We start from the raw sequence: 14074 nt of genomic DNA on the forward strand, positions 1-14074 counted from the left end.
ATCCCAGTTGTGGTGGTTGCCACTGCCAGCAAAATTGGAATGACATCTACTAGATCAGTGGTCCCCAACCATTCTTGTGGGAATAGCATATTGCTATTCCCAGAAGACTGTGGCAGGCGCCAAACACCCTGCCACCGAAATGCCGCCGCAGAGAAGCAGCAGCGGGAAGAACTGTCACCGCCGAAATGCCGCCGAGAAACAGCAACACTTCTCAGCGGTATTTTGGCGGCGGGGTGTCCTACGGGGTGTCCTGCGGGTGCACAAAAATGCCCTGGTGGGTGCCATGGCGCCCGCGGGCACTGCGTTGGGGACCCCTGTACTAGATGGTAGGCATCTTATTAATAATGAATATAGATAGGCTAATGCTTTGTTCTCTTTCACAAAATACAATGTTGAAAAGGTTCTATGAACTTTTAGAGTTCTAAAGTTCCACAGCAATGTCTTTCAAACTCCCTTGAGGGCCTGTAGACTAAGTGGTAGCACTGGCTGTTTTTTTCCAATAGCAAATTATGCTTCTAAGTGTATGTCTACAGCAAAACATTAACCCACAGCACCGCGTCTCAGAGCCTGGGTCAGCTGACTCAGGCTCCCGTTGCAAGGCTAAAAATAGCAGAGTAGCCTGCCAGGTTGGAGGGTCTCAGAGCCCAGGCTCCAGCCTGAGCTCGAATGTCTACACTGCTGTTTTTAGCTCCATAGACCAAGCCTACATGCCCACGTCAGTTGACCTGAGCTCTGAGACTTACTGCCGCTTTTGGTTCTTCTTGTGTGTAAATGGACCGTTAGTCCCTGGGAAGAATGTTATTTTTTTTTAAATACAGAAAGGCTGTAGCAAGAATTGTGATGATGGTCCATATCTATTTGTTTGGTACATAGTACATCTTTTGATCACCAGCAACTGATAATTGGTGCCTGGTGTCATTTGATTTAACTAAGGTGGCAAAGCATTTTCTCTTATAACCTCTTTCTCATGTGTCTGAAACTTTCCAGAACATTTTGGGCTGAAGTGCTCCATGCTTGGTCTATCTCAAAAGGTTAATTTCTTTTAAAGATGGAGCAAATCCTTCTCAGCCATTTTGAGTTTGCAAACAATACCAAGCTGGGAGAGGTTCCAAGTGGTTTGGAGGATAGGATTATAATTCAAAATGATCTGGACAAACTGGAGTAATGATCTGAAGTAAATAGGATGATATTCAATAAGGACAAATGCAAAGTACTCTACTTAGGAAGGAACAGTCAGTTGCAAACATACAAAATGGGAAATGACTGCCTAGGAAGGAGTACTGTGGAAAGGGATTTGCGGGTCATAGTGGATCACAAGATAAATATGAGTCAACAGTGTAACACTGTTGCAAAAAAAGTGAACATCATTCTGGGATGTATTAGCAGGAGTGTTGTAAGCAAGACGAGAAGTAATTCTTCTGCCCTACTCTGCGCTGATTAGGCCTCAACTGGAGTATTCTGTCCAGTTTGGGGCACCACATTTCAAGAAAGATATGGACAAATTGGAGAAAATCCAGAGAAGAGCAACAAAAATTATTAAAAGTCTAGAAAACATGATCTATGAGGGAATATTTAAAAAATTGGGTTTGTTTAGTCTGGAAAAGAGAAGACTGAGAGGGGACATGATAACAGTTTTCAAGTCCATAAAAGGTTGTTATAGGAAGAGGGAGAAAAACTGTTCTTCTTAACCGCTGAGCATAGGACAAGAGGCAATGGGCTTAAATAGCAGCAAGGGAGGTTTAGGTTGGACGTTAGGAAAAACTTCCTAACTGTCAGGGTGGTTAACCACTGGAATAAATTGCCTATGGAGATTGTGGAATCTCCATCATTGGAGATTTTTAAGAGCAGGTTAGACGAACACCTGTCAGGGATGGTCTAGATAATACTTAGTCCTGCCACGAGTAAAGGGGACTGGACTAGATGACCTCTCGAGGTCCCTTCCAGTCCTATTATTCTATGATTTAAAAATACTTTTCCATTTAAAAAATGAACTTTTATAGCAGTAGTTAATTGTTTAAAAGTCATGAGAAAGTGAGGTTGAACAACATGTATCTAACTTTGTCTCTTGCACACTTACATTACTCTAAAATCTTTAATAATCTGTTCACTTGTTTTAAGATTGTATGTGTATTTGAGAGTGTAGGGAAAAATGTGTAGTATTTGATAACTTCTGTAGTATGTGATAACATAACTAAATACTGTAGCTAATGCATAAACATGTGCCAATTTAGAGCTGGATGTTCATTCTTAAGTCAAGAAAAAATGAAAGTTAGTACTTTGCAATCTGAATATTAAATTTACGTAGGGGAGATGCATGTAAAGACAACAGCTGAATAGAAACACAAATATTGTATAATAACAAGAAAGGAGATAAAGTGAGCTAGTGCTGTGCTCTTGCCACCCTTTAAAGATTTGGACGTGAAAATTGTTTTATTTTCTTATAGCATTTTCCGTTTTGTTTTATGCTTCAGCAAATAAACTCTTCCACTCTCATGAGTGCCCACACATGTATTTCAGCCGTGACTCAAATCTCTAATGAGGCTATGTGGTTTAACACGGCTAACTAAAATAAATATAATTCAAGATGAACAAAATAGACTCATCCCAGAGTGGGCTTTTAATTGATTTCTAATTTTGCTATTTCATCTTTGTGAAACTGCCTGAGAGCCGTTCAGCTGCTCCCTTAATTTCTGAAACACTCTTACAGGCCAATCTGCCCCTGCTGCAGCGGGAGCTCCTGCACTGTGCAAGGCTGGCCAAGCAGAACCCCGCCCAGTACCTCGCTCAGCATGAACAGCTGCTTCTGGATGCCAGCACCACCTCACCTGTTGACTCCTCAGAGCTGCTTCTCGATGTGAACGAAAACGGGAAGAGGCGAACTCCAGACAGGTCAGAAGGCCAGAGTGCTAATACTCTGCAATTGTAAACATGCTTTGGGATGTAAAGCTAACATGCTGATGTCTATTACAATTAGAGTGGTGTGGGATGCTCCATTTCATTCTACAAAATTTGTGCTGAGTTTTCCAAGATTATTTTTTTTCAGTTACAGCTAAATAATGGGCAAATTTTACTTGAACCCATATGAAATGTTCCCATTGACTCTAAACAATGGACCTCTATTGCATGCACAGGAGAAGCCTTAGGGCAGAATTTGGCCATATGTAATTGGGAATAATACAGAACTGTTCACAGCACTATCACTAACCATTTGGTGCATAATGTCTGTATGCAGCTTAAAGTGATTAGCAGATCGTTCCCACTCTATATGCGAATCTGTTTGTATTTGGGTTTTTGTCTGAGGAAATATTAAATATGGGAAGTTGGATAGGCACCCATACTGGGGACTATAATTACAGTACTGACTTTCTTGAATACAAATGTGATTATCACGTCTACATGCAATTCCCAAATATGAAATACAGTTGTATTGTGGAAATACTAGAGAACTACATATAGCAGGTTACTGAGCTGTAGTGCTACATGCACATCCGGGAGTCTGATGATATCCTGATAAATACAGGAACAAAGAGACTGCTTCAGAATGCCATCAGATCTTTAATTCCTTATTCAATTGTTAGATTTTGCATAGCAGATATGTAAGAATATATTTACTGTTTCTTTAAATCTGTAGAAGGAAGCCAGGGGCAGTGTGGGGCTAGGGATGATTCTAGGCGGAAGCCCAGTGGAGAAACACAAAGAATCACAGAGTAGCTTAAGGGACAAGGGACATTATTGTTTTCCCTTATTCCAATAAAGTTCCTTATTCACTGTTAGAAGAAAGTGACTCTTGATTTTTTTAAACTATTGTCCAATTAAATAGTGTCAGATGTTGAGTTCTTTCTGAATCTGCATAAATAGTCTCTCCATTAGATCCAAATAGTGGATTTTGGCTAGTTTCACTAGTTTGGCTAGAGAGAGTGCAAAGTTTTGTGGGTGACATTTTAGTTTATGGGCAGTCAGTGAAAGAACATAACATAAGAAAAACAAGGTCTGAAGGCAAGTGAGGCTGCTAGACTAAAATAAAATAGCAGATATTTGAGCATACATAAATGTGAGAGGTTCACAGAATATGTGCCAGGTCTTGAAAATGTCAAGTTAGTGATTCCTCAATCTACTCATGCCACTCACAAACAGTAAAGCTCTAGATAAGGTTCCCATTAGATGGCAGGGAATGCTCATTCATTTGAGATATTAACCTATTGCAAAATATGTGCCAGGGAAATCCTTTGAGCTGTGTCAAGTTTCCTTCCCCACTCTGAACTCTAGGGTACAGATGTGGGGACCTGCATGAAAACCTCCTAAGCTTACTTTTACCAGCTTAGGTTAAAACTTCCCCAAGGTACAAACTATTTTACCCTTTGCCCTTGGACTTCCACTGCCGCCACCAAACTTTATCTGGGTTCCTGAGAAAACGTAGTTTGGAAACGTCTTTCCCCCCAAAAATCCTCCCAACCCTTGCACCCCACTTCCTGGGGAAGGTTTGGTAAAAATCCTCACCAATTTGCATAGGTGACCACAGACCCAAACTCTTGGATCTTAGAACAATGAAAAAGCATTCAGTTTCCTTACAAGAAGACTTTTAATAGAAGTAAAAAAAGAATCACCTCTGTAAAATCAGGATGGTAAATACCTTACAAGGTAATTAGATTCAAAACATAGAGAATCCCTCTGGGCAAAACCTTAAGTTACAAAAAAGACACACAGACAGGAATATTCATTCTATTCAGCACAGCTATTTTCTCAGCCGTTTAAAGAAATCATAATCTAACACATACCTACCTAGATTACTTACTAGATTACACATACCTACCTAGATTACTTACTAGATTACTCTGAAACCTACCTAGATTACTTACTAAGGTCTAAGACTCCATTCCTGTTCTGTCCCCGGCAAAAGCATCACACAGACAGACACAGACCCTTTGTTTTTCTCCCTCCTCCCAGCTTTTGAAAGTATCTTGTCTCCTCATTGGTCATTTTGGTCAGGTGCCAGCGAGGTTACCTTTAGCTTCTTAACCCTTTACAGGTGAGAGGATTTTTCCTCTGGCCAGGAGGGATTTTAAAGGGGTTTACCCTTCCCTTTATATTTATGACAAGCTGGATGACACCTTTTTGAGAAGTCCTATTGGGCACCAAAATTCTCCAGAGGCTGAAGATGATTATGTGGGTGCAATTTTTGAGTGGCATTTCTTTGCTACACCTCCTGCACAAATTCAAACAAACTGAAATAGCCACAAGTGTTAACAGACAGCAGCAAAAGGTATCCAAGATAGGTGGCCTGGTTAATTATCAGGAGCCCCACATCCAACATGTGACTGTTGCAAAGAGAGGGGACATCACCAAAGCTGAAAATCCAATTACCTGTGGCAGTTATATCATAGTCACTCAGTCTTTGCAGTATAACATATTGGAAATGATACATGTTGGGAAAAGAAGGTCTCACAAAATGATGGGAGTGAGTCCAAATGTCAGTGTGGTAGTCCATCATAGGGCACGACCTAGAATACAAGGTGGAATCATGTGATGCTTGAATAATAGACACAACTTTAAAAATCTCTCATATCCACAGTACACTACCCATTAGGTCTTGGATGGGTGGAGTAAATAGCACTAAACCTGCCTAACAAGGATCATACCTACATGGTACCCCTTGACTAATTTTCTTGGCAGAAATTCTACTTCTCATTTGACTCATATGAGAACAGGTCAAAAGAAGATATCTTTTAACTTTCGGCTCTTTCTGGCATTTCAGAACCAATAGCCACTCACATTGAGCCACAGTTTCCCAGTGCTGATTTCTAAACTTTTATGATAGGTACAATGTCACATACATTAATTTTAAGCCCTCACTGTCCGCAAGGGAATGAACTGGTGGAGAGAGCAGTGCAGGTTGCTGAGAGAATTCTGCTATCAAAAGACTTCATACTAGCTTTGCTGAGCTATAAGGCAACCCCTTACACAGTCCTTGGCGTAATCCTAACTCTCCTGTTAATGAGTCAACAGATCAGAGTCATGCTGAATTTAGAAGTACATTTTTACCCTGAATGATCCTTCTAAAGGATGACTGGATGACTACAAATTTAAAAGGTCTAAAAACACTTTCTACTTTATTGGAATGCCACCCTCAGCTTCATAAAGAAGACGCTGTTTTGGTAATATTGAACAACTTAGTGGACGTAGTTGCACCCAGAGATCTTGCATGGTCAAGGAACTCTGAACAGAAGAAACAGGCAACAGTTTCAACTGAATCCAACCCAGGGGAGTTGTCATGTGACCCTAGTAATAACGGTACTCGCACCAAACAGTAAAGTGAGAGAATCCTGTGTAGAAGAGTCTTAAATCTATTGAACAGAAGTCTGCATCATTTGAGATTTGATAATACAAGTGAATCAACCAGATAAATCCTTCCTCAGAGCTAGAAAATGGCAGCAGAGCTACATGAGTGGTGAAACCAATGACTCCCCTTGCTCCATAACTTATTAAATATTGAATTTTTAAATATTCTTTATCTGGGGGTAGGAGAAACACGTGAGGATGTGTGTACTGTTTGTTTAAATCTTCATATATAAAAATATGTCAAAAATGTTAGGTATCTTAACAATAGGTGTAACTGTCACTATCACTCTGCCAACAATGTACATACCAGGGTATATGAAGATAAAAGGCAGCTTCTTTCCAGGGAAACTAAGAACATTGGACCAGATTCTGAATCCTGATATGTGCTCGTTGCTCTTGCTGAAGTCAGTTGGATATGGTCTTACACATGTTTCCTCTTCTCGTCCACTCCCTTCCAAAATTGGTACTAGTGTGGTTACATACAACATACATCCAAGTATGCTTGTATGCTCTAACTCTGACTCCAGTAGAGGTGAAATACAGAATTAGGAAGAAAAATAGAGAGGGAGCGTTTATTGTGTATATGCAAACTTGTATGTCTTGGGGGGTTTAGTATAACCAAGAAAATATATCCAGTTACAATAACATTTTTTCCTTTTATAATTTCAGCATCTTGTTTGCATATGCATTTTCCATCTTTAGTTATTTTTCTGCATATGCATATCTACTGTATGTGAGGTTTTATAGAGCAATGTGACAGCAGAGCGTAGTGTTTTACTGAATGTTTTCTTGGTGCATATGGTCTGACATGGCTGAGCAGCCACGGTGAGATTTTGGAGTCTATTAAACTAGCTCATTAAAAAGATCAATCTGTTTCTGTAATAACACTGGGAGCAATCAGTCACTGAAAGAGAGAAAAAGCTGACACCTGAGGAGACAACACATTTTGATAATTTGTTCATGACATGTCATGAACAAAGTGTTTACTTTGTCTTGTTTACAACTTTTTGGGCTTATATCCTGCTGTCATAAGGCTAAAAAAGTTGGACTAACAACTTTTTTTTGTGAATGAATGCTTTGCCTTAAACCTCTACATAATTTTAAATAAATTAACTATGTAAATTTGCTGCTGTTTACAAAGAAATTTATCCTGTGTTGAGGCTGCCCTAAAAGACTGTTATTGTGCAGTATAGAAGCATGTCACCTAGTAGCTGTACATTTGACAGACACATCAAGTGCATGTAAAGAATTATTAGGAAAAAAGACTGATAAAAATAATTCTAAGTGGGAAAATGTATGCCAGCAATATCTGATACATGTCTGGGGGAGGGGAGGAAGGAGAGACTAACAGTTAAGACTTTCATTGGTGAGAGCGGTCATGACAGTTTTGTGGACTTTGAGAGAGCAGTTTGGAGAAATGCCCTCTAGAGGTGATGCCCCCTTGTGAGAAGGTTGATATTGACTGTGTCAGGGACACACAGGTTAGGTTGGGCACTGCCAGGAATTGAGGGCCTATTTCTGCCATCTCAGTTAATGGGAGTGGAAGATGCTCAGTACCTCATTGGACCACAAGCCTTGCAACCAATGTGAACAGTTTAGGAGTCTTCTTTGAGCAATATCTTACAGGTTCTTAAATTAATTGCCTGAGTTGTGACATGAAGCCCTTCCTTAGTATGATGGTTCTATGTGAGAAGTAAATATACACATGATATTTATATGTTGATCTGTGCTGTGCATACAATATTATCTTATTGGCAAAATCATTTGATACATATAGGCACGAAAGAGATTTTTTTCCATTAGATAGGTAGATTATTATCACTCATTCAGTCATCAATCTTCTACATGTAAATATTAGTTTAAACCAAAGCATCTTGCAGAAATGAAGGATGAACATTCTCCATCCCAACTCCTATTCACGGACCTCAATAATATTATTATCATAAATTGCATTTAATATTTTGTATCAAACGCTAAAGTTAATTTGCCAGCCATGGAAGTCGTGTGCTGTTTGATTTCCTGCTCAGGAATGCAGTTGTTTGAAACTAAAGATTCTTACTGTATATTTGATTGTATGCCTTCAGCAATTCTTCATGAGAAGTAACAGTCAATCCCAGTTGTAACTGGGCAGCCCTTAATCTCAATAAAGAAGGAGTCCAAATGCCAAACATCCTTCAGCATGAACGTCTACAGTTAAAAAACCTCATTCTCTGAAACTGGGCTCTCTCCTCCTTGCCCTCAGATCTTGGAGGTTTTTTTTATGTACACTGAGACATACATAAAGGCAGCTGTAGAAAAAAAACCAGGACCTCTACAGTATCTGACTTTTTAATCTTTGTTAGAGGTTATCATTCTAACCTTGATATTCAAGAACAAAATGCATTCATAGTTTGATTTGTGCATACAAAAATCTGCATACTTTCATGCAAATGTGTACTTGAAGATTAAAATTTCATGGTTGGATTTGAGTAGTTGCAGGTCTGAGGTTCTGCATGCAGCCAAATGTAAAATATGTAGGTGCATTCTTGGAGAACAGTCAAAAAGTTTTGCTATCCATTGGCGTTTACCAGCATGAATTACACTGACAGCAATTAAACATATAGTGACCTTGGCACTCAGGGGGGTCACATCTCAGTCCCATCCCATTTCTTATCATTTGGCTTTCTAGAACATAGTATACAGTAATTTTAACTGTTTACTTCCTTGCTCAAAAATACTCATTATAACAGATGCCCTAAAGTACCTGGCAAAAGATCCTCTCCCTTTTGCTATGAGAGGGGTAATTGGGGCCTCTCTTCACCCCTGCAATTGCAGTGGACTCTAGTGCTTGTGTATGGAGTCTCTGGAAAGCCTATCTTTATTCCCAGCAACAAGCTTTAGCAAAACCCATCTCTTCATTTCCTGTTGCTAACTGCCACAGCACTTGAAATGGAGATTCCCCTTAACCCACACTCCAGAGGGCCTTGATACCTGACCCACCTCTTCGCTGCAATGGGCTCAATCCACTGTGCTGCTCTCTCTCCCGCCCCAAGATGCCGTCCTTGTCCCCTGCCCAGCTCCCTCTCCAGCAGGCTGTTCTTGCCTGCCTGTTCTTGCCTGCTATTAAGCAGTGCATGAGAGAGAGTATAGTTGGCTGGAGAGGAAGGGTGCATGTTCTCCTGGGTCCCTGTCCTTCATCCCCACACTTAGGAGAATAAAAGATGCAGCCAGCTGCTGCCACTGAGCCACCTCCCTGCTACATTCCTGCTGTGCACAGGCAGGGTGCAGGCTAGCCTGGCAACCTCTCTCTGGAGGAGCCAGCAAACCCTGCAAAGGCCTTTGTTGCAGGCAGCCAAAACTGCAGTCTGATCCTAGCAGCTGAGGCGACCAACAGTGACATCTAGCATCAGTTACAGCATCAGCTATAGCTCAGCCAGAAACCCTGAGCCACCAGGGGGAAAAAACTGTAAATGGCACCTCCCCTGGTGCATGCACCCCACAGTTTGAGAACTAGAGTGAAGTGGAGCTCCAATACAAGAGGAGTTGGAAGCCATTTAAGCAACTTCCCTTCACTTAGCTATATGCACAGTTAAACTGGAAATTAGTTCACTGTGGATCCCACTATACTACATGAGTTCTTACTTTCACAAAAACCAGAAAGGTTAAGTTAATCAAGAGAGAGTTGTTATTATGATCAACTTGGGCTGTAATAGTAGAGAAAGGAAAGTCATTCTTCATTTGCAGTATGGTCTCTGGGCAGAATAGAAACAACTTACCTCTGTTTTTTCCTGAGGATGTCAACAGGCATTCACTGTTAGGTTCATATATATTAGCTTATGGTGTGATTGCAGGTGGACTGTGTGCACTTTATTTTGAAATATTTGATTATAGACTCAAATTGAGTTTGTTTCTTTATGGCTAGTTTTCTGGCCCATCACTAACTCTTCTAAATGACCTCACTGTGAAAGCGCCATCTGTTAAGAGGAATGGAGTGGGAACCGTTGAAGGCTGCCATAAGACTGTGGCCTAACCAGTCTTCTCTTTAGATCAACAGCATGCACAGGGTTTTTGATCAAAGCTGCTGTGAGGGCACAAAAATCTAGCTTCTGCTTTGAGTAGTGTCCTATGGGTGCTGTACTTCAGAGGCATGTATACCCCATACGAGTTTGATCAGAGAGTTTAGGTAGCAGTGCCTGTTCGGCCTGCTCATGAGCTCTACTCTGCCTTGTGTACTGCACCATGGCTATGTAGTGCTGCACAGGTGAACTGCCCTCCATTCTTTCGCAAGTGCCTTGGCATGAGACAGAGCCTCAGCAGTGTCTGAGTTGATCTTACCTCAACTGCAGTTTCTTTCATAGTTTCACTTAGTTTATTTAGCAGTAGTAGTTAGCTGTAGTTTAAAAAAAATGTTGTAAGGACTATCATCCTTTCAATTTTTCTGCAGAGTTTTCTGCAGAGAACTTTACCTTGTGGGGAGGGTATGCTGGCTCTCCTAGTTTTAAATGTTGCCTTTTGTGCCAGGAGGCTCTCCTGGTGAACAGTTGACACTCCCAGTGTGTCCACTGCTTGAGGAGTCACACATCCTCCCCAAAATGAATTTTTTGTCTGGCCTTAAAATCAAGAGCCAGAAAGAACCAGGAGGTTAAATTGTGCTTCCTTGTGATGGAGGATTCCCTCCATCCAGCTTCTGACCCAGGCCAGAGCATCTCCAGCCCCATACGTCAGTCTCCGAGCAAGTTGACCATCTCAACCACTTCAGCACAACACTTCTCTAAGAGCTACTAAAAAGAAAACTCAAGAATCCCCTCAAAAAAGACTCTAGGAAACAGAGCTCAGGTTCCCCAGTTAGGGAATCTACCTCAAAGAAACCCTGGTGGCTGATTGAGACAACTATTTAGGTGCCCGCCGGTTCCTGACTTGGTATTCACGAGGTGCAGGTTCCTCAGGTACTGTGAGCACCAGTGAACCAAAAGAATCTAAGGGTTCCATCTCAGGAAGATCTTTGGTACCATCAGGGGGCCAAGATGACAATGAGGTGACTCTGCATTTTATAATAATCAACTATCAGGTGTTGATCCAAAATATAATCACACCGATGACTAAAAGTTCAGTTCATTTATTGAGCATCTACCACCAGAGCAGAGGGACTAATTCCAAGCAGTGTTTGTACAGAAATCCTCTTCGCTCAACCATCTCCAACAGTAGTAATAACAGATGCATCCCTGCTGTGATAGATGGATATCTGTGCTTTACCTTTTATCAGTAGCATGATCTCCAACTTCCTTTTAGAGTACTAGCCCATTCAATGTGATTGTTTTCTACTTCAGTAGTCTTTCTTAAGAATGTTCCCATTGCTGAAATATGTAGAGCTGGAACTTGGACCTCCATACTCATCTTTTCTGTACATTATGCAGTAATTCATGACTCCTGATGCTGTGCTTGGTTATACTGTACTATTGACAGTTTTGGACTTGACTCCGAAGCCTCTGCCTTCTTGGAGCGTACTGCTTAGCAGTCACCCGAAGTGGAGTACCTATAAGGGCACTACCCAAAGAAAAAAGGAGAGGTTATGCACCTTGTGCGGTAACTGTATTCTCCAAGATGTGTGTCCCTGTGGGTGCTCCACTACCCGCCCTCCTTCGGAGTTCTTGGCTATGGAGCTTTGCAGTAGAGAAGAAACTGAGGGTGGCTCACCTATGCAGCTCTATATAGCCAAGTGCAGTGCATGATCTGGAGTTGAGCACATGCATTGGCCAAATGGGCACAGTTACCTAAAATCTCCAACTGAAGATACCTGGGGCAAATGTGGATCTGAAGAGTAGCACCCATAGAGCCACACATCTCACAGAACTACAGTTACTGCACAAGGTAGGTAACCTCTCCTCTCTCAAGGAAAACATCTCTTATCACCAAGAATGATTCTTTCCTCACACTCTAAATGTGTCTTTGAAACCTGCTGTGATCATATTGTTTAATTCCCTGGTGGGAAATCAGCCTAGCATTACTGAGAGCAAAGATTCAGCATGCTAAGACATATAGCCTAAGGGCCATGTGCTGCCCTTTGGAGGAAAACATTTCTTAAGCTGCAGATTTCCCCAGATCTCTGCGTGCAACAACGAAGGCAGGGTATCTCCACCAGTGTATGGTATTTTTTCCATCAAATTGGACTTGACTAAGAATGGTGATTTCTTTTGCTTTTATTAAAAATAAAAATTGCTTAGCCACTTGCTTAACACATGAATACATTACAGTCTGTACTGTACCCACATGTTCAAAGCTTAATCTCAGTGATTATTGTTTTCATTTTTATGTTTATAAGGAGTATTTTTAAGTTCTATAGGGAGTATTATTCTACCAGTGTTTCTTAGGCTATGACAGAGATGTTTATAGTGAGCACATGTAGCCTTATAAATTTTGATTGATTAAACTGCTTTATGAAATGTTCCCCCACCCTCACCCCCAAAGTCATGGAGCACAAATGGCAGTTCTTAACTGTGCGTATCTGAACAATAGCCTGCCCTGTTCAAATTGTGACGGAAAGTTCCTGTACTTTATTTTTCAGAACCAAAGAAAACGGCTTTGACAGAGAGCCTTTGCACTCAGAGCATCCAAGCAAGCGGCCCTGCACTATTAGCCCAGGCCAGCGGTACAGTCCAAATAATGGCTTATCTTACCAGCCCAATGGTCTGCCTCACCCCACCCCACCTCCACCTCAGCATTATCGTTTGGATGATATGGCCATTGCCCACCACTACAGGGACTCATACAGACACCCCAACCACAGGGACCTCAGGGACAGAAACAGACCTATGGGTAAGGGACAATGAGAAACTGTGTACTTCCTGGATTCTTTCTTTCTTTCTTTTCTTTCTTATAATTAAACTCTGTTCTTCAGTGATAATTTTTTTTCTGGTTGAGAACTGTATTGCCCTCACATTGCCCTCTGCTGATAGATCTATGATCCTAATGCAGTTAATATTTATAATAGCTTTACTGTATTGGACTAGATTGTGACTTTAATTACACACCCACACAGGAGAGTAAGGATGAGTAAGAAGCACGTCTTTCACACCTGTGTGGACAACATGGACTCTGGAACAGATGGTCAGGGGAACGGGGTCTTGTCTTTCCCTGTATCCCACACATATGACGACCAACATAGCTAAACTAGCAGATGGAGTGTCTTAATTTATTGCTGATATAGGCCAGAGATAAATAACTATTGCATGGAGCAAGAGAGTAATAAAAGGAATTGCCCCCAGAATAATGTCTCTGAGGCACAATGCCCCCTGGGACCATCCTTACCTGTGGTGTAGCTCTCACACCACGCTCTGCTCAGGACTGTGCCTAAAGCACTCCTCAGGTCACCATGATTTTGTTATGCTTGAATTTGCATGCCCCACTCTAAAGCAAAACATACACAGAAGTGCTTTTTATTCAGGATTTGTTTAAAAGAATAAATAAGCAGCATTTACAGAGACCTTAAGGGTGGGGGGTAGAGGCTTAAAACTTTGAGTGAAAGATCTCTCAAGTTAGTCTAAGCTGTCTCTTTGGCTGAAATGTATGAATTCAAACTGTGGGCAATACATTGGGACCTATTAAGATCAAATAAGGTAGCATTTATTGTCAACTCACTGTATACTTGGAACTTGCTCTTTATGCACATAAATCTTTACTTAGAATTTTCTATGGTTATTTAAGTATATATGATGAGATGAACCTTTAATGAATCTGTATTGACACTGTAGTAATCATTGCA

General features: G+C 41.1%; 1 protein-coding gene across 5 annotated transcripts in view; it reads left to right on the top strand.

The window, feature by feature from the left end:
* Positions 1-14074, top strand: part of RUNX1T1 (RUNX1 partner transcriptional co-repressor 1) — a 140781-nt gene that overhangs the window by 87810 nt on the left and 38897 nt on the right. For all 5 annotated transcript variants that reach the window (XM_074944108.1, XM_074944107.1, XM_074944110.1 and 2 more), the window contains 2 exons: positions 2708-2889; positions 12878-13128. In XM_074944108.1, the coding sequence (XP_074800209.1) occupies positions 2708-2889; positions 12878-13128 (433 nt within the window). The remainder of the gene's footprint in view (positions 1-2707; positions 2890-12877; positions 13129-14074) is intronic.

This window comes from Natator depressus, chromosome 2 (assembly GCF_965152275.1).
Source record: "Natator depressus isolate rNatDep1 chromosome 2, rNatDep2.hap1, whole genome shotgun sequence".
Classification (NCBI taxonomy): Eukaryota; Metazoa; Chordata; order Testudines; family Cheloniidae; genus Natator; species Natator depressus.